The sequence below is a fragment of the Columba livia genome, chromosome 2 (genome assembly GCF_036013475.1).
Source record: "Columba livia isolate bColLiv1 breed racing homer chromosome 2, bColLiv1.pat.W.v2, whole genome shotgun sequence".
Taxonomy (NCBI): Eukaryota; Metazoa; Chordata; class Aves; order Columbiformes; family Columbidae; genus Columba; species Columba livia.
Window position 1 is genome coordinate 133,820,262 of NC_088603.1, and position 21,445 is coordinate 133,841,706.

The window sequence follows — 21,445 nt, forward strand, 5'->3', positions numbered from 1 at the left end:
TTATTTTTGTTGCTAAGATGTTCCATTCATTTCTTCCCACCTCACTAAGCTTGCTGCATTTAACCAGCCATATGCAAGATTGTGACTTTTTAAAGCTGTAATAGTGTGAAAGTGAATTTTAAACTCCCCTAACAGTGAACAGTAACACAGAGAAACAGGAGGCAGCAGTGCCCACTCAAAGTTACCCAGCACATTCAATATTTCTTTTCAATGTTCTTTTTTATGAACAGACCTAGAATGATTCACCAAACAGAGTGTATTTACATTATTTTTAGCAAATGCATTTCACTGTACTGAAGAAGTAATCAGACTTGCAATTAACATGAAGTAAAACCAATAAAGACTTTTTTTCATGGATCTTTGATTTAAAATAAATTCATTCCTATCCCATTAAATTTCCATTTAGTTTATATCTTTAGGTTGTATCATTACCAAGATATTTGCATACAAATACGTTGTTGCAATAGAATAATACACAAAAGAACAATGGAGAAATATATGTGTTGTTGCATGTGAAATATAATATAGAGAGCTAGTAATATGTGTCTAGGTTAGACACATGATAAAATTAATGAAAAAAATAGCCATTAACTATAAGGAAAAGGAATGAATTCTATTGTTAAGATCTAATGCAGATTGAGTAAAAAGACTGAGGACATTTTATCAAATTAATTAAAGAAGTAAAAATTGTACTGAATAATATGGATGAGAGCAAGAAAGGGAAACAAAAATTCCTACACAAAACAGCAAATCTAAAGGGAGACCACGGATCTCTGTAGTCTGACTGATTCTGCTGGAAATCAACTCAGAAAAAAAATAAAGCTGGAAAACTGAGGAATCATCCTCTGTGAATATAAATTACTGCAAAAATATTGACTTCAATGGATACAAACTGCACAACACTGTTTCAGTATGTGGTATGCAGGGTCTTTCTATATGCTACATACATTTTGTCTGCTGCTATGTTTCGCAATGACCTAGCCAAATTTCTTCCTTCTTGTCACTGCTGATGTGCTTTGCAATTTCTGCTGACCTCCACAATAGAGATGGCGTTGTTGGAACTGTGGCATTTTGAGACAACTGCAGTTGAAATACTGAATAAATCTAAATAATGCATCCATTGCTTTCACTTTCTTCAGGCTACACTTTATCCTTAGCTATGCTGATACAAATCCAAAGCAAATAGAAAGATATCTGGTCAGGTTTTGACAGAAGTGGGGAAAAGTCCATCAATAGAGCCAATCTAAGGTAAAGATTTCACTTTAGTAGCTACAGGTGTGCCAATGTGAAGATATGTGAATGCTGAACAACTGAAAGAATATGGTTATACTGGAGATACATATTAAAAAATATCAGAGAGGGACAAAAAAGATGGGAAAAGTATAATTGTAAGGCAGACTGTTTAAGAGACATTCATTTTAATTTCTTTTATTTTTTTTCATTAAGAAAATAGTTATAGGTCATTGTTTTCATATGGAGGCTGCAAATTGTGCCTGTCTTTGAAAAGGAGTTGTTTTACTTTCTGAAACATGGATGACCCATAGCCACGACATGTTAACCCCTTTTATGTAAGCCAAAGACTTTAGCTTTAGATTTCTTTGAGTAGTTTAGAGAGCTCTTGTCAATCTATACATTTTAAACATCAATAAGATTATTATTTTTAATTTTCAAGAGTTTTCAGTCACTATATTTATTATTTTTACTTACTGTACCCTCTATCTCTAATCCTTTGACACTTCTTTATTTTAGTGTCTAGGATTGAGATCTCAAAATATGAAAGGCACCTCAAAATATGAGTTTCTTAAAACTTTAAGAAATACTTTCACACAATTTTATTGAAGGCAGAGTTATTAGTGGAACTGGAATTTCCAGCTCTTCCCAGCTCCATAGCTGCCTGTGGCATCTTCTTTCTTGAATGTTGTCATACTTCTCATCTCCCCTGCATGGCCAGAATTTCTTCCCCTTTCCCCTGCTCCCTTTCGGATGATGTCTGGATTCTTTGAAATGGTGAATACACGGTGTGGAAGATCACACAATGCTGTCACATTTTCTTCCCATGACTTTGAAATTCAACAAACTAGCAGGCAATGTAGTTATAAAAATGAGCAATCAGCAGAATGTTGCTTAAATAACTTTTCCCAAATCAAATTGTTGAAAGGTAATTCAGAAGTAAACACAGGCATGAAAAAAGATAAAAGATAATTGCATTTTATATGTTATATCCTGAATAACCTATTCATGAGCTCAGACCTGTGGTCAGGTTTTCATTGATTAGCATGTGTTGAATATTTTTTAATAGTAATTTTGCTTGGAAATTTACCCCCAAATATTTTAATGTCCTCATATGCATAATTCTAAGACTTCTCAATGAAAAGTTAGTTTTTATTAGTTTATGAGGTCATTGATGCAATTTTATTGTGTCAGGGCTTTTTCGAGGAATCTTGGTGTCAGACTATCGAGTAGCACATTACCCCACTTTGTCTGATTACATGATTCTATATGTTTTCTAGATTTTATTAGCTGTTTTCAAACACATTGGAAAAAAATATTAAAATAAATATATTTCATCCCTGAGCTTTGTAACAGGGAAAATAGTTAGAGCCAGTAGCATCTCCCCTGGATTTTAGGAGAATGGTATTACCCTGCCTTTCTCTGAGAGATTGCTGGTTACCTTCTGTCAGTGAGCAACTGTCTCACTGCAAAGCAGAAGCACGATCTCATCTCTTTTGTCTGTGTTCAAGGCAATTACTTCTTAGAAAGTGGAATTTCTTCAGAATGACTATGTACAAGAGCAAACGCAGAAACCAAAGATGTAAGTAAATTGTAAAGCTTTTTTTAATGTTATTACAGAGGAGGGAAAATAAATCTCCAGTTTCATTGAAAACCATGTTTTACTTTACCCTGCTCTGGTTAAATAATGCCAGGAGAACAGCAATAGTATTCCCTGCCAGTTATCCCACTGTATCTGTATGTTAAATGCATGAAAAAGCTTTAAAATGAAAAATTATCTCACTTGTTACTATGGAAACCCTCAGGAAGTGATTGCTTCATAATATAAACAAAAAAAACTATAGATCAAATATAAGTTTAGTTCAGAGCTGTGTCCTTTATTCAGGGCTTAATGGCTGGCTAGCTGTAGCATTTGACTTGACAGGGTTGACTTGTTTCCACTTGGTGGACTTTTTAATGTGTTTGCTTTAGGGAGTCAGCAACACCAGAACTTCAAGGGCAGGTATTTTTCTTTTTCTTCACCACAACTTTCAGAAAGATCAACTAGTTTGCTTAAAGCACAGAAACAGAAACTGGGGGGAAAGGAAGTATGTATGTGTCTCCATCCCCAAAAATTCACTGGCTTCTAAATGCATGAGTTTCCAGCCTGTTTGACTTTTTACATTGCTATGGCATGAGCCAGGGGAATTTCAGTACCAATATTGTCTCCTCCAGAACATTACAGAAGGGGGACTGAGGCAAGTGAAAATGAAGTGCTGTGGGTCATGTCATGAAGTCTGTGTTACCGTAAGGAAATCTAGCAAGAGGCCAAGTTATAAATGGAGAGCATGTCTGAGGCTGAGAAAAACAGACATTCCTCTGAGAAAAATGCCATGTAGGGACTGTGTGCCTTCAGGGAGAGAGCAGGAGGGGAGGAATATCAATTTAAAATAATATAAATTTGGACTGTATTTGGACAGGAACATTGTTAATGTTGAAGGGATATGTCTGACCTCACTGACCTCAGTTTCTGGTCCTTACAGCTTAACCTGTCAGGTCTCCTTTAGTTTTTCATTCCCAAAACAAATGGATGTGCTGCATGTGGAAAGTTTGCAGGACAGATCTCTCCTAAAATCTCTGCAACAGAAATCCGTCATCTGCTTCACATTCAGTAAAATAAATTATCATAGATTTTGTTCCTGTAGCAGCAGTGAAAGAAAATTATTTTTATACAGTCAGATTATAATTAATCCTGTTCATTTTGGCATACTAATGATTCTCACTGTTATTATGTAAACTGGGAGCTCTTTCTACAGACAGCTGCATTCTTGCATTCTCTCCTGTTCAAGCCTTGTTATGGTGTACGATAAGAAAATTTGTGACCAAGTAGCTGAGTTGTTGGGCTTTTTATTGTAGGCATATAGTCATTGATGAAAGCTGCACGAGGTGCTTTCAGGAATGCTTTTATGAAGAGAACCTTCCCCTTTCTGCTCCACCCCTGCTGACTGCAAGGAAAAACTGATTTGTCAAGAGGAAAGAGGAAAAAAAAATAGAATCAAATTTGTAATTATAAGAGTGGCTGTTGCAATGTTTTTTGGTTTTAAAACTATCTCTAATTTTAAGATCCAGATCAATAAAATATCTCAATAAAACCAACTCCACTACATTAGATACCAATACTGAATACATGGATGCTTCATTAATACTTCTTACCTAATTAGCAACTGCAAAAATCTTAAAAAACAAAATAATTTGAGTAATTTTGATATTGTTCCTATTCATATGAGTCGGAAGTTTTTTTGAGGATAGATTTCATCTAAGCAATTGTTATTTTGAAATGTGAGGGATAATGGTAGCAGCTGTGTTAAACAGTAGACAAGTGCTACATTTTCTGTCCATTACGTTTAGCACATGTTCTATTTCAAACTTAGAGGCATTTTGGTGGCCCTTAATAAACAATAATAAAAGATATTTAGTATATAATTTCCAATATATGTAGGGAAAACCTCACTAGTGAGGTATGTCCTCACTACCTTTCTATAAAACACTTGAACATGTGGTATAAAACAAAAGTGAGCTTTGTGGCTTTTTCTTATTAATTGAAGTTCTGCTTCTGGATTTGGTACACTCTGAATGGTATTATAAGCATTACTTTCCTAACCCCATTTTTTTCTTTAATGTTTGAAGAAGTGTGTAAGGGCATTTTGTACTTTATTTAAAAGTACATCAGATTAAAGAGGAAGATAGAGAAAACAAAGACATTGTGATCTTTTTATAACATAAAATATAAGGAATCTCCATTTCCAATTTCTGTCCCAGGTATAAAACAGTGGCTAGAGGAGTACATGCAAAAAATGAGTTTACTTACCTGTCTGTATGAATAGGCTGAAGGTTCCCTATGTATTTTTTCAGCTGCAACATCATACATAGGTCTTCTAAATTCACAACTAATCTTAATGTTTTGCTTTCTTTATACCTTTGATTTTGATTCTAGTCAAAGTGGTACTAATATTAAATAGTTAACATATTTTATTTATTCCATACATGGTTACAAATAATGATAATTAAAAATAAATATCACAGTAAAATGTGAAACTTTCATCACTGAATAAACAAAATTTAGATTAGAGCTTTTTCTGAATGAGTGTTCATGTGCACCTTCCTACACATACATACTCACTCTCCATGTGTATGTTTGGCCATACACCCAGATTTATAATCTGCTTTATCCTTAATTCAGGGTGTTATCTAGCTGATAGACTAGAATCTTATTTGATTGCATGAACATAATTATTGAGTGAGAGGATACCACTGTAACAAATGGAATCTTATATACACTGAAAAACCCGTAAACACATATGGTAAAGCTTTTCTAAAATAAAAGGTTTGAATCTTAGACTGACCTGCTTTGGGGCTGCTGCTGCTGAGGAGGATGGTCAGGGTAAGCCTTACTGTAAGCTACAGTGCACATGTGGGTCTTGTCCACAGAGAGGCAGTCATTCACATCTTCTGGAGGTGCCATGCGTCCAAGCCTCCTCTCGTGAAACAAGTTGCAGACATCCATTTTTCCCTGAGGTCTTTCATTTAGATTTCACTGTTACAGGAATCAAGGCATACTACTAACCTCGAAGACAATAACATTGGAAAAAATTTACTTACCTATAAAACAACTTTAAGAAATTCACATTATAATTGTTATTATTATTTATTCATGGTTACTGTAGCTTCACAGCTTAAAACAGGACCACACTGTCGAGGGCTGTGTATGAAAGAAATGAAAATATAATCCTTAATGATGCTTCAGTCTAACACTGTAAATTTGACTCTTCAAGAGGAGAAAGAGACAGTAATGGCCAGTGTGTCAGGCAACCATGTTTTAAGGAGGTGTGTGGTGGTACCTGGGAGGAGATGGCAGAGCAACACCTGGAGTGCAGAGGCTGGTGTGGGACTTCCCTGCTACACACTTGAACTGGGGGTCAGAAAGTTAAAAGCAAAGATTAAAAGGGGAAAAATAGGACTTATCTTTTGCTTGCTTCAGCCTCATGTCACAACAAGCCCATGCAATGCTACAGACTCAGGGAAGAGTGGCTGGAAGGCTGCTTGGCAGAAAAGGACCTGGGGGTGTTGGTCGACAGCTGGCGGAATATGAGCCCACATGGCCAAAAAGGCCAACAGCATCCTGGCTTGTATCAGGAATAGTATGGCCAGCAGAACTAGAGATGTGATCATGCCACTGTACTTGGTGCTGGTGAGGTCCCACCTTGAATCCTGTGCTCTGTTTTGGGCCCCTCACTACAGGAAAGACATTGAGGTGCTGGAGAGAGTTCAGAGAAGGGTAACAAAGCTGGTGGGAGGCCTGGAGCACAAGCATGATGAGGAGCAGGTGAGGGAACTGGGGCTGTTCAGCCTGAAGAAAAGGAGGCTGAGGGGAAACCTTATCACTGTCTACAGCTACCTGAAAGGAGGTTGTAGCATGGAGGGTGTTGGTCTCTTCTCCCAAGTATCAAGAGATAGGACAAGAAGACAAGATTAAATGGCCTCAAGTTGTGCCAGGAGCTGTTCAGGTTGGATATGAGAAAAAATTCTTAATGGAAAGTGTTGTCAGGCGTTGGAACAGGCTGCCCAGGGAAGTGGTGGAGTCACCATCCCTGGAGGTGTTTAAAAGGTGTTTAGACAAGGTTCTTAGGGACATTGTTTAGTACTAGAGTTAGGTTAGGTTATGGTTGGACTTGATGATCCTGAGGGTCTCTTCCAACCTAAATGATTCTATGATTCTGTGATTCTGTGTTGTTGGTGCTGCGTGGATTCTTTTAGGCACATCAGCAATGACAAACAGAGCACGGTGGCAGTTGAAGCAAAGAGCAGTTGCGTTTGAATATTAGGAGCCATTGATAAAGTCAATTGTTACCATAAGTGCAGCTACAGATTCTGTCCCTTTCCAAAGAGATAATTTCAAGGCATCAATCCCAAACTTGTTCATGACAATATGAAGAATCCTGCCAACTTCAAACTTGAAATTGTGCTCCAAATGCATTAAGGACTTCTGCCATGGCTTGGCTTCTAGCTCCATGTAAAATATCTGTTTCCATTTCATATTACAGTTTGCTTAGCTGAAACAGTAATTGCTATTTTTTTTATGCTGACATGCTGTGAACAGTAATTTTTTATAAAGTATCATCAATATCTTGTGAATATCCTGCTTATTTTGAAACCAACAGATGACTAACTTTATTTCAGGGTTTTTAAAAAAACAAAGAGTAATGAGAGGGGAGACATCATACTTCTTTCTATTCTGGCAATTTCTCTCTACTCATAGCAGACATGTCACAACTTTACCTGTAATTGTCAAATTGATTATGATATTTTACCTTCAATCCCCAATTTGTTTGTCCAGCCCTCGGTTTCCCTACATGCAGAATGCTGTAGGAAGTAGCATGTATATTTATTAAAGGGTTAAATAAATGAAAGTAAAATAAATTATTTTCAAAAGTTGTGCAGGTAGCTGCTGCAGTGTAAAATGCATGTGGCTGTTGGAGAAGGTCATAGGATTTTTGGCTTGAATTACTGCAGTATTTAGACATGTACTGTCCACAGATGTCACCTGATGCATGTTTTTCAAGCATCCTTGTCTTGCTAGAGGGAGAATTTTGTGTATACTGATAACATCTGATGAGAAATTTTGTGAAATTCCAGTTTGAAGGATTATTTTGTCATATCAGCATTCTCTGATCTATTGCATGGCCCGCTATATTTTCTTTTATTAACAAAGTCCTACTTGCCATGTTTTCATCATGAATTCTCACCTTCTTTATGCACCTTTACAGATAGCATAATCACTTTCAGCCTTAAAAAATAGAAATGGCATTTGTTAAGTCTTGTTACATTACAGTTTGATCAGCGCATGATGGCTTCCATCTTCTTTTTGCCTCTTAGGGCAATAAAGAGCCCCCAGTACTGAGACCGCTGCTGCTCAAATAAAGTAACAGCCTTTAATACAGTGTGTGCTAGGAGTTAAAGTGACTGGAAAACCAAATCTCAGTGGGGAAAACAATTGTAGTTACTGACCCAGATACATAGGAGAAAACTCTTCCTCTTTCCTTCAAACATCAGAGACACAGACAACAAGGGAATATCTCTTCAGCATGGTATAGGGACAGCTTTCTTCCTGTAAAGCTATCCCAGAATAGCCCCAGGATATTCCTATGGCTGCATACCTTTTGAGGAAGTAGAGTATAGCACAATTAACTGTATCAGTAATAAGGCTGAACAAGAAAACACTCATGACCTGCAGGAGTACAAATGTCATTGAATATTCAAATCACATGGATAACATCTTTATAAAAAAAAAAAAAATAATAACTGTTACTCAACAAGTCAGAGGCTTCAGGGACAGAAGTGCTCTTCTCATAGCTTTGAAGGCAATTCATCATGACCTGAGAAGGCTGGCTTGTTTGAAATAATTCATTTCACAATGTTACTATACAGTATAGCTTAAGACGTACGTCCCTCAGTGAGGCATGCAGGGTAAAAAAGCTAGAATTTTTTCTTTGACACTTTTTCAAGTGTCTGTGTAAACTTCTGAAGCAGATGGTTTTTTCTGCTTCTAGACCACACAAGTGAATCAAAAGTATTGAAAGATAACTGTTTCAAAAAGCATATTTTGAGCAGTCTGGCCAAACCTGACATGCACAACTCACATGATGCTCCCACCTGCCTCAGGTAGAAAAGTGGAGTCTTTGTCCCTGTAAAGTAAATGCTGGGAGGAAATACTGAAAGTGAGGAAGAAAGCCTGGGGAATCAAGAACTTAAAACCTCAAAAAGGGGAGAGAAAAGAATAAACAGTGCAAGTACAGATTCAGTAGTGATTTCTAAAAACAATTGTCTGAGAGCAGAAGTCAGAACACCTGAAATGCAAGTGGAGAACATAACAAAGAAATCCGGCCAGTTGTCTCAGTCTTATGGACAAGAAATTTAGGGCAGCAAAAAACCTTAATAATAGCTTTGGCCTTATTAAAAGTTTATGGTTTTAATGTTGGGAGGGTTTTCTTTATACTGCAAGTTAGTAGAATAATGGACAATATACAACATTTCATCAAAAAGAATAACTGGAAAGCTAGGGAGATCTCATAAAAATACATCAGCTATTGTTAAGGATCATAAAAAGGAAATTATTAAAAAAAGATGAGTATATGCAAATCATGTAATTTAGATTATGTGATTTGAAAAGTATTAGGGGAATTAGCAAATGAATATACCAGACCATTTCAAGTTTGTATTTGAAAGGTCATTGAAAACTATGACAGTATCAGAAATATAAATGTAATACTGGTTCTCACACATACATAGAATTCCAGTTGTCAGTCCTGCTCAGGCTGGCAGCAAATGTTGATATGTTCACCAGTAAAGCAATTTGTTGTTAGTGAAATAGCACTTACTGTGTGTTGGTTAATCTTCTACAAGGAATCAAAACTTGCAGGTGCTGTGACTGCACTCCAGTAATCACCTGAGATCTAGGAAAATTAATGATAGTTTTAAGAAGTGAATAATAACAATTGACAGGTTAAAGATAATCATAGTCTAAAGCAATCTATATAGAAAAACAGTTCTGGCACTTAAACTGAGTAAACAAAAGTCCAGTGGTTAGAACTCAAAGTTAGATGACTGCAGGCAAAGTCAAGATGTACATTTTCTGAGTGTAATCAGTCATAGAGATAATTTACTAAAAGTCTTTGCTATAAAATCCTGGAAATCTTGAAGGGACACCAGTGTTCCTATGTTAAAATCCACATACACTGCTGTAGCAGTGCCATTTACCTGTCTACTCAGAAAAAAAAGGAGAAAAATCCTCAAGGGGTTCAAAACATAATCTGTTCTGGTAAGGGGAAATCCATTGTTGCTTATTTCCATAGAAAGTACCAACTTTTTAAAATAAAAAAGACCCACATGACTACATATGTATGCAGGTTAAGTCCTGATTTTAAGCACACTTGGTTTTGTTTTCATAGCCAACCTGATTTTTTTGGTGTTCCCTTTCATCTACTTTCTCTGTAGGAACAGCACAAGAAACACCTCCGTCCTACCTCCAGTGCAAGGTCTTAACTTCAACCAAAGCTTGTATCCCTGCTTATTTCCACAATCAAAACTATTAAGAGGCTGAAATCCCTATCTTTCTGATATGTGCCATCTTCTCTGAATAAATCACTCAGAGTTTTTATTACAACATTAAATATACAAAATTTTTTAAAAAAGCAGAGGACTTCTAAGAAATGTTTCAGTGGCATACCTCCATCTTTAACCACAGCACAATATGTATGTATTGACACCTTCACAAGGAAAAAAGTAATAAAGTTTTAAAAAATAATTTCAAGTCTCCCAAATTATTATCCAAAGTCTGACAAACCATTAAAGGGTATTTACTGGTTGTGAAGTATCAGTCAAGACCTAAATGCTACATAAAGTCTATCACATTTTTAGCAGTTTGAGATTCTTTAACAGTAAAGTTCAGAAACATGCCTGGGTGTTACTTTGGAATCATTCCACCTCCTCCCTTGGTACACAGCACAGAAGAGACAGAGATCTCAGGTACATCAGTGTCATTACAATGAAGACTGTAGGCAAATATGACTAATATTTAGACTCCTGCTCTGTGGAGCATTCAGCCTCACACTTTCAGTTTTGAAGACCTCACATTTTTGGCCTTAAATTTCTGTTTTCCTCTGGTCTCCCAAATTCCTTCAGTTTGTTTGGGATTTTTGGTTGTTGGTTTTCACTTTTTTATCCCATTTATTAGTGTTAAACATTCTGAAAAATAGGCTGCATTATCAGTTTATGTTGTGGATTATGATTGTGGATTATGGTTATAGATTTTTCTGCCCTTGCCTAAAACGAAGGTGGCATCTCTTCCTCATTGTCCCTTGCAGAAACCTGCAATGATCTCTACAAACCATTCTTTGTTTTTTTCGTGAACTTCCCACAAGAAAAAAAAAAAAAAGTCTGCCTAGGGCTGCTTTTCACCAAAAATAAATAAATGGATAGATAGACAGATAGATAGATAAATAGATAAATGAGACATAAGTCTTATTTTGACTCTGGTGAGTTACACTTGCCTTAGAAAATCATCCAACTGTAATTCTTTAAATATAACACCCACTGTTCTCCAAATTGCTGTTATCTGTCTTATTAATAGTTTCCAAAGGCAATTCTATTGCTGATTTTGGTTCACTGCCAGGTCTTTCATAAAGCTGGGTTTAGGTGTGACCTTCTAGCCTGATTTTACTGCTTACATTCAGATATCATTTCCTCAGGAGTCACTGAAGGTTTTGCATAGGTATTTGCTGGACTTTGTTTTTGCTGTATTTTTATTGTGTTACTGCAGGGCAACACAAGGAGGTACCTTCCTACTTGCCCTCTGTCTGAATTAAAAGCCAAAGTAATTTGCTACTGATCACTTGTAAAATACAATGTCTGTTCTGAGAAACAGAAACTTACATTATGATTGCATTTCTGATGCCCTAAATGCTTCCCACTGGTTATTATTTTCTGTCTTTTATTTACCACATTTGATCAGGATTAAGTCTTATAAAGATGGACTCATTACAGTATGGGTTTAGCTGCAGCACTTTTTTCCTTACTCCAGTATTCCCTAAAGTTAAAACAGTTTTCAAGCATTAAGATACATTTGTCTAAGAATTCCTTTCTTGAGAACAAAAAATCTGTTGAGCTTTTTGCCATTGTCTTTATATCCTTGGTACTGGTTGATAAGCTATCTAGGAAGAACATTCTGGAGTGTCACAGTCCCCAGTAAGGTATGTTTTGATATATGAGTAACCTATGATGTACCACACATACTGCATTGCACTTGACAGTGATCAGTTGGTGCAGATGTCGCAAGGAGAGAAGAAAACTTTTTTTAAAGTAGGTTCATTAGTGAGTAGCTAGAGGCATGCAATGAGTGGATAACATACAGCCACCAGTACCTTCTGTAACAGTTTGAGAGTAATTGTACACATGCAATGATTTGTAATTTTTTATAAAATCTAGCATAAAAAGCCTGCTGAGCATGTTTGCAGAAATTATTGTATATGTTACAAATATTTCAAGTGAATTTTTAGTAAATCTCAATTGTCACAGACAAGCTGCTGTAAACAGTCATTAAAAATGAACCTACTTGGGTTCTTTTTGATCTCTGTCAAACAGAAAATATTTTCCTTCTATTCACACACACTTTGCTTATACTTGGCAAAAAAATGCTCAGACAAATTATTTCTAGTCTCCTGAGGTATGAATATTAATATATGTACTTTTGTGAAGTATCACCTGTGTGTGAGAATAATCCCTTCAGTGATTAATTGAAAAATCTTTTTTCTAAATAAACATTGTGATAGCAATACTAGAAAGATTTTGAAAGTAAACACAAGATATTTTATATTCTCTTCTTATAATAAGTTATTTATTTATGCTTTGACCAGAGTTTTTTTAAAAAAGGAAGAAGAAAATATCTCATGAAGTGCAGGTTGTATTGGATGGACCTGCCCATAAACGCTGCATGAATTTCCCCACTGTAAATATTTGTGTGGTCATCATGAAATCTGATTTCTTTCTTCCTTTTCATAAAAATACATTGGCATGCATTTTTACATCTCTTTTTTTACCTTTGCCTGAATAAATATGTACATTTTTACATTACCTTAGAATGCTTAGCAGATTTCAGTTTTCAAAATATTTTATTAGCCAAAAATGTGATTAAGAATGTTGGAGAACCTGTTTATATTTGAATTTGAAACCTACTTCCACAGAATGTACTGCACATATTCAAACAAAAGAGATTTTTCTACAGAATTATCTATATTTTACTATATTGTCAGCTACCGTCCACAGATCATGTTATCTTGAATAGATGAATTGAAACATGTAAACAAAATAGGCAAATTGAAACATGTAAACAAAAACAAAATTACTTTCAAAAGAAGTTGTAGGTATAGAAACAAAAAATGCAGATAAATGGAAAAAAGAATCATGCATATAAATGGCTTACAGTTTTTGCAGAGTTTTACATTTCCCTTATGTAACATTCCTCCTGTCAGGAATTTATAACCCAGGAACATGATGAACAAGTTCTGTGTGCTGAGGATTCAAAATTTAAGGGAAGTGGCTGATATATATTATTTCCCATTATAACTTACTTCTGAGTCATTTAATGTAGTTAAAAAACAAAGGCATTCTGTGCATAGTTAGTTTACATGTAAGTGATATAGATCATCCATGGCTGTCTGCATGATTTAGGACACATCAGAGAGTAGAAGAGAAAAATTTCCAGTAACAATTTGCCAGCTAATCTCTGATGAAACTCAGTTCCAGCAAGCAGGCTTTTAACAGCCTTCTGTGCCTTTGAACATCTCCTCCAGGTGTTCTTTTTGTTTTATTGAATATTTTTAAATGAATCTGAAGTTTTAGTCATGCAATATTGAAATCAGTGGAAAAATTCACATTGACTGAAATAGTGTTGAAATAGACTGAATAGTCTTGAATCAATGCTTACAAAAGAGTGACAAATGTGTTGTCCTACACGCTACATTCACATAAACCAGCCATGTAACACGCCCCAGGAGCCCTTCCTTTGGGATTTGAAGGTGAATGCTCATTTATTCTGTTTCTTTTTTGGAGCATTTGTTGAAACTGCCATGAAAGTGCCCAATTTACTGCTATTTTCTGTAGCAGTTTGCTGGGAAGAATTAATACAAACAGCTACTGTTTTGAGACACAAGCTACCACACAGCATTAATATTTTGGCATTATTCGAGACTTAGATATTGCATCATCAAAACATACTTTAGTCTCCAAAGTAATCTAGTTTTCTCTACCTGTGACTTTTTTAAAAAAAAAAAACTTTGTATATAAACAAACTTTCAGGTTATTTTCTAGATATAGATACACACTAAGCCAGCATCTAAACTGATTTCTGAACTAATTTCTCACCAGTATCTAGGTTATGTAAGAACATGATGGTTCCATCCAACTCCATAGTCGCATTTGCCTCTGTGGAAAGCAGAGTCTAGGAACAGGCAAAAGTGAGGACGTCGCTAGAGCTTTCTCCAGTAGGGAGCTGGGATGTTGGCAAGAAAGCAACCACATCTTGTGCTCAAAAGCACACCTGGTTCCTTTAATTTAGGCCATGTTAGTACCTTGTCATGGGCAGCAGCAGAAGACAAGTTTCTTTTACATAGTTGGCAGACAACTTGTTTCATTGCAAAAAAAAAAAAAGAATTACTGAAATAGTATATTGTGAGAAACAATATTTTAGGCAATCCTTCTTGGCAAATTAAGTAGTCAGGCCTTAAGAATGTACTCTACGGGAGAATTATGGTTTTTAAGAGGAATGGGTTGTTGTCAGGCATTAACTGAATCTCCAAAGGTCTGTTCCCCAGTTCGGTCTCTCTTCGCCCAACAGAGGTGAAAGAAATGTGGCAAGTTAGTTTTGTATGTCTGAAAAACAGCAGAAAAGCATGTGTATATGTATTTTCATCTCTCAGTTCTGAAAAGCCACCAGCCAAATTAGTTTAAAATACATTTAGTAAATGAAAAATAAATGTGGCTTGTTTTTTTTTAATAACCACATATTTGGCTGTGCTTCAAGCAAAGGCAAATTAAGCAGCTGATTTATAAACTCTGCCATAAGTGGTTTTTTAGAGGAAGTTATAACCCATTTGGAATACATTCATGCTGCTCACTGTTACATTATACATTTTCTAAACAAATTTTTTTCAGAAACACTAGGACTAATGCAATTTAACACTTCATGTGACAACACGTGAACATTGTGCTCTGGACTTTAGAAATTCTGAGATGAGAGTAAAATGGTTTATGACAGAGTTCATGTTTGTGTTGAAATTCAAAGGATTTAATACCATACTAACAAGGCGAAGATTTTTAAAAAGAATATTTAGTGGTCTTTTGATGAAGATGCTAGAGTCAAATGGTGTTACGAATCTTTCCATTTAATGTTGTCATGGTAGAGTCAGTGTGATACATTGAAAGATTTGTCCAATGATGAATTAAAGTTCTAGAAATGAGAGATATTCTTATGCTGTCTTTACTAACCTGCTAAAAATAACACCAGTAATAATAAAGCTCATTGAAATGCTCAATGGGGAGGTTGACAGTTGTAGGCTATATAAATAAAATATTGTCCAAGGCTGTGATCTCTGGGCTTGAATCTAAACACTTAATGATCAAAGGTAATGGTAGAACAAGCTGATTAAAGATCAGCCTCAGAACCAGAGACGACCTCATCCCAGATCCCTCCATTGAATTGCATCATTCACAACTCCAGTAAGATACAGAGCACATACATCAAATGTGCATTTATTTTACACTCTTAGTAACAGTCTATTTCTATTTATACTACTCTAACAAAGCAACTATTTGTCACTTATTTCTTCAAAACTATTCTGTATAATTAAATACTGCTTGATGTTTTATGCATTAAATTTACATTTCTTGTTATGTGTCTTACAATAAGTCAGGTGTATGGAAAAAGAGAGAGAAATGGAGCTCAGTTCCATTCTATACTGAAATCATTATGCTATTAGGGCCATAAACATGCATTTTGAAGAAGTAACAGTTCCCTCTTGACTCTGAAAACAAAGTTGAGTCCAGACTTGGGAAAGGAAACAGCATTTCTGTTTTTACCTTGGAAGAAGATCACACACTTGCAGCCATATCGATGTCTTCTCTGGGAGGATTTGGGGATAATCTGCACAATGTCGTCTTTTTTTCCCTTTACATAGCAAAAAAAGTCCATGAAATTGGAAGAGCATAAGCTAAATTAATGAAAGGTTATAAATATACATTATTTCTGCTATGTTCCTCTTCAGCTCACAGGTCTACCTACAAGGACCAGGGATTCACTATCTGAAATACAGTTCAAACAGCTGGAAACTCAGCAGGTTGCAATGAACTCAGAAATACTAAAGATTGCTATATCTCCTATATGTCTTTCATCAGTTTTCATTAATTTCCCCAGTGGAACGATTTCAAAGCTCCTTCAGTAATTTAGGTGATATTTATAAGGCCTAAGAAAGTTGTACTCTGAAGGGATTCATTAATTATGGAGCATAACTTCATCATTTTTTTCCTGATGTGCAATCAACCTGCTATTTATCATGCCCTTAATTTTATGGCATGTTAGGCTGCTACCTAGTCTTAAATAGTGTGTGTCTAATTAATGCTCCCTGATTTGATCAACACACACAAGTTACTTCTTTTGGCATCTTTCTTTCACTGCCAGTGTAATGACATTGTGCAGGTGTGGTACATAGCAAGCATTATTTTTTTCCTTGACACACAAATCATAACCTTATCTTGTGATGTATAACTACTCACAAGGTCCTTAAATAAAAAAAATGAGACTGCAAGCCCATTACAAAAGACCAACTAAGAATATATGTAGGTCACATCTATTTCATTTTCACAGCTCTACAAATTTTATTTTCCACAAAGCTGGTTAATTATTTTCATAGTTGAATCAGTGTAGTCAGGAAAGTAGGGAGTATTAAACAAGGACATTGATAAGCTTGGGATGTGCCTGTGTGAAAGAGCGATTAGCTTGATGCATATTTTAATCAAAACTGACTGCACGTGGCCTTTGCCAGATATTACTTCTGCTTGTGCACGGAAGAAATATGTTTCTTTGAAAATTTTAATTTTAAAGTCCTTTAAGAAATGTAAGTCCCTGGATTTACACAAGTCTCTGTGTCAGGTCTGAAAAACGTCAGACCCTGCATATATATGTGGTGAAGTCCATGATGGTCAGTGAAGTTTGTGTGCTAAACTCTTCAGCATTAGCCAAAAAAAGCAAAAGGCTAATCTGCATAATAAACAACCCATGTAACCACAGCTTAATCCTTCTCTGTTTGTAAAAATGGTCATAGGTAATATTCTTAATCTTTTAAAATAGTTAAGCATGAAATCTCTGCAGGTTATTGGGGGTTTACCTAGAAATCTGTATATTGTGCTTCATGCTAAACTGGTTACCACCAAACTAGGCTGTTCAACAAACTGGCACCTCAGAGGTTAGATGCAAATGAAGTCTGAGAATAACCACTGTAGATTACTAAATTTTTTTTTTTCCAGACTTCCAAAAATTTGAAATCGTAGCTTATTTTTTAAAGCAAAACACATGCTCTATGTTAATACAAAATAATGCCAGAAATGTTATTTTTGTTGTATGCATTTTTAAATAAATGAAGGTCTATATAGATATTTATATACCTGTTTTGTGGCTGATTTTATTATCCGGTTTGTGCCATTTCTAGTTACACTGGCTGGTACAAAATGTTCTAGATATATTAATCCCTCTGTATCAGAGCTAAGCTGATTGCTAGCTGGGGCTTAGAAGATATCCCCTTTGTAGCAGATATGTGCTGACAGCATTTATCATCAGAATCCCCATACAAGGTGTTTATCATTGGCCATGTGCTTCCAGAGTAATGCGTTTTTTCCCATTCGAATATAGCCACATATGATAAAAACACCCTGTGCAGGAGAGAAAATCCTCTATCAGATCTCCAAGCAGATATGCTCAGATGTTCTTTCTGAACAAATATTCTTCCTCTCTGGAGTTCCAGTGAAATTCTGAGGAGAGAAGTTTTTCTGGAGGATGATGATTGTTTCCATGAGGAGCCTGTTTGAGGTAAAGGGTCTCAATTTCAGGAGTAAAGTGTTTACCTGCTGTCCAGTGTTTTTAGATGGGTGCTCTGCATGAGCTCTGAGTTTAATCAGAGATGGTGGAGCAGCAGAGGCAAGGAATTTGCTGTGTATCTGTCCTTGGGTTTGAAAGACCATTTGATTCCTTCTTTGAGTACCTCATTGCACTGTTTGGAAGTATTAGAGATGTGGAAGAGAAAGGAGAAGGATGAGAAAGATCTATATATCACTTAATAAGTCAAGTGGGAGAGGGGGAAGTGTTGTTCTCAGTTCACAGGTGGGAGTCAGACACAGCTCCCCTGTATCCCGTAGGTCACAGCTCTCCTTTTCCCTGGAGCTCTGCACTCAGTGTTCTTTCGATGGTCTCAGGAGATCTTTCTGGCTTGAATAAGCAGCAGAGATCCAGATTGCTTAGAAATAACAGTCATTACATTAGTCATACAATTTGACACCAGCATAGGAGTCAAACCATGCAAAAGCCTTTGCCTGCCTGTACCATACAATTGTTATTTCTGTGATCAGAAGGCAGATATCTCATTTAGCATAGAAACCTGTGTTGAGAGATAAAAGTGGAACATTTAAAATTAATTACCATTCTAGAAATTTGAAATTAGATATAAGGGGTTTTGACTAAGAAATTAACTCCGATGTGTCTTTCTTCATGTAATTTACCTTAGAAGAATAGATTGCTGGTATATTGCAAATTGTTTGACATTCTGTTTGATTACAGCGAATTTACAAAAACAAGTTTTCCTGAGGGCAGAATCTATCAATAGAATATTTTCACATGGTTTCAAACTTCTCTTTCATTTGAGCTAGTTCTGTTTCTAGTATAACTGACATGCTCCACTACCCACGCTTCTATGCCAAACAGATTTTCCTTTCAGCTTTTACAGTATTAATGTCTGTGATTTCTCACATGCACACCTATTACTTGTGTTTTCTGTTAGTTTCAGTGTGCCACTTAGCTAGAACATCTTTTCCAACCTAAATGATTCTACCATTCTATGATTCTATAATCCAAAAATAACTCAAGTAGCATCAATAATCTATTACTTCTCAGTGGAGTTAGAACTGAAAGAAAATTTGGTTTCTGGCTCTATCTCCCTTGTTGTGGGAGAACCTAAATACAAAAGGAAAAAAATATATTGATACAGTCAAGTGCCTGGAGATGGTTGTAGGAATAAAGCCATATGATATGTCTCACATGTCCCAGAGAACTGAACAGAAGAGCCATGAGGATCATAACTGGGCAACAGGAGCAGCTCTGCAGATGTCCTTCTCACTCCCAGGGTGGGCAGGAAGTTAAGACAGCATCCTCAACTAGTCAGCTTTCTTCCCTCCCCAGGGTTTGGATTATCCAGCTCCCATATGGTAGTACAGGTAATCGATTTTATTTGTAATATTCAAATTTTTGCCAATTATTTTTCCAGTTTCATATGAAGCCACAAAGGAGAGGGTGAATGAAAAGACAGAATGGTATTTCGGGGTGATTAGGGTTTTTTTTCTTAGTATTGTTTTTTTATGGCTTGGCAATTTGTCTTTTGGAGTAATTATTTTAGAGGTGTATGTAGTTAACAAATTAAATTATAGATCTTAGTTTTCAGTTGCTCAGTGGGTGAAACCATTGAGGCAAATAGCAACTGTGCCACAGTCAAAAGTATTTTTAGTTTTGACAAAATTACAGCATAGTTATAGAGAGATAACTCTGATACTATAGTTTAAAATAGCTTGCCATTTCATATCTTGATTTTGGATCGTAATGCAGGTATGGCCATCTCAGTAAAAGGAAGCTGCTGCTATTGTTGATCTGTGAGAAAAATACTGGTTTTACTACTGAACCCCATGCAGTGATAATGTCAATTACTCAATATTTCAATTAGCATTGGAGAAACCTGTATGAAATGTTGCTAGTGTTGTGGGCACACCAACACTTCCCCAGTGTGTTATCCCCTGCTGTGACATGGCGTGATGCTGCTGGACGCAGCAGACACCATGGTGGTGTTGGGGGCATGGGTGGCTGCTCCTGGATGGAGTTGCCAGAGATCCATGTGGCTCAAGTATTTAAATGCCAAAATGGCTGTGGGGTATGAAACATGGAGTCCCATGCATACCAAGGAGGTACTGTGTATTTCAAGGTGGCTCAATAAATATGAACTCATAGCCCAATACAACCTTGCATATAACAGCTTCGGATATAGCTATTTCCAGGGCAGCCTGTCAAATGTGTTCAGCCTTCACAATATGTGTTGCTTGTAAAAAAGCTCAGCTTTTATGTAGCTCTCTAAGACAAAAGACCATTTTTTTCAGAATTGATTGGCATACCACGAATCCTGTGCTTGGAAATAAAAAAGGAAAGGAAGGGTGCTGGCTTTTGCAGGTATGTGTGCAAGAGGAAGAAGAAATAGGTGATTTTTGAAAGTAAAAAAAAGCTGTACTCTTCTCAAAATACACCTGGTTCTGCGATTCTGTTTTGTTATGTAGTGGTGTTCGTTTGTTTGTGGATTGTCTTGTTCTGTCTTTTGGTGTTGTTTTTTTATTTTAATATGGGCACATTAATTAATACCTAGATAAATGACTGAAAGAACTCTTTCAAAATGCAGTCTTTCTGGCTATGCTACCCACTGTTTTGCAGTGCTATGTCTTCCCCATTGCCTGTTTGACAGAAGCTTGGATCTTTACCTTCCTATCTACATTCACAGTACAGAGATTTCGCACTACAAGTTTCTTGTACAGTTTCTCCTGCTGGAGAAAAGAGTAGCTATTGAATCAGTGTGTTGCATAAGTAAACATGAATATACTAAGTAAACAGTATAATAAAATATTTCATTATTTTATTGAAAAAACAAAAACAAAAACAAAAACAATGATGTATATTTACCTTAGATTAAACTTTTAAAATTGGTGCCAAGGTGTATTTTCTGGGACACATAAATGCAAATTGTATTTGACCTTTGGATAGATTCCTTTTATTGCTGGGTGCCGGTGACTGAACTGCAGAGGAGACTATACGAGCAAAAGAACTGTGATTCACTTCTCTCCTAATATCATCCTATATATCAGAATAGATCTTTGAACCAGTGAAAGCAAAGAGTACTGAAAGCTCCCATACTATTCTATGGATACTGCATTCTGTAAAGCTTCAAAATTTTGGTAAATATAGATTTAAAATTTAATATATTAATATTTAAGATATAGTGGTACCTAAAGTATATTTACATCTCTAACATGGTAGCTTTTCCATTGCTTTCCAGTTTTTGTGCACTGATTTATATTTTTTTTTTTACTTTTTCTCTCAATTTAAAAATAATTAAATAAAACTGAATTCAGCTAAAGATGTGATAACTAGAACCTTTCCTAGATCAGAAAACTTGGAACCTAGCATCTGTGTATGGAGGAGGCATTTCATATGCAAATTCTTTCTCTTGATAATGCATGAAAAATACATTCAGGTATTTGCAAATGCAAGATTACATGTATGCACCACAAAACTTCATCATATTCCTTTGTGAAAATCAAGACCTCAGTTTTA

At 35.9% G+C, this 21,445-nt stretch overlaps 1 protein-coding gene across 16 annotated transcripts in view; it reads left to right on the forward strand.

Annotated features, from left to right (window-relative positions):
* RALYL (RALY RNA binding protein like) overlaps nt 1–21,445 on the forward strand; it is a 380,059-nt gene that overhangs the window by 271,121 nt on the left and 87,493 nt on the right. For 3 of the 16 annotated variants that reach the window (XM_021281528.2, XM_005499471.4, XM_021281539.2), the window contains exon 1: nt 2,656–2,812. The exons of 12 other annotated variants lie outside the window; for them this stretch is intronic. In XM_021281528.2, coding sequence (XP_021137203.1) covers nt 2,776–2,812 — 37 coding nt within the window. In that variant the 5' untranslated portion in view covers nt 2,656–2,775. Of the gene's footprint in view, nt 1–2,655; nt 2,813–21,445 lie in introns of those variants that run through there. One more of the 16 variants, XM_065053890.1, reaches the window with a different exon arrangement.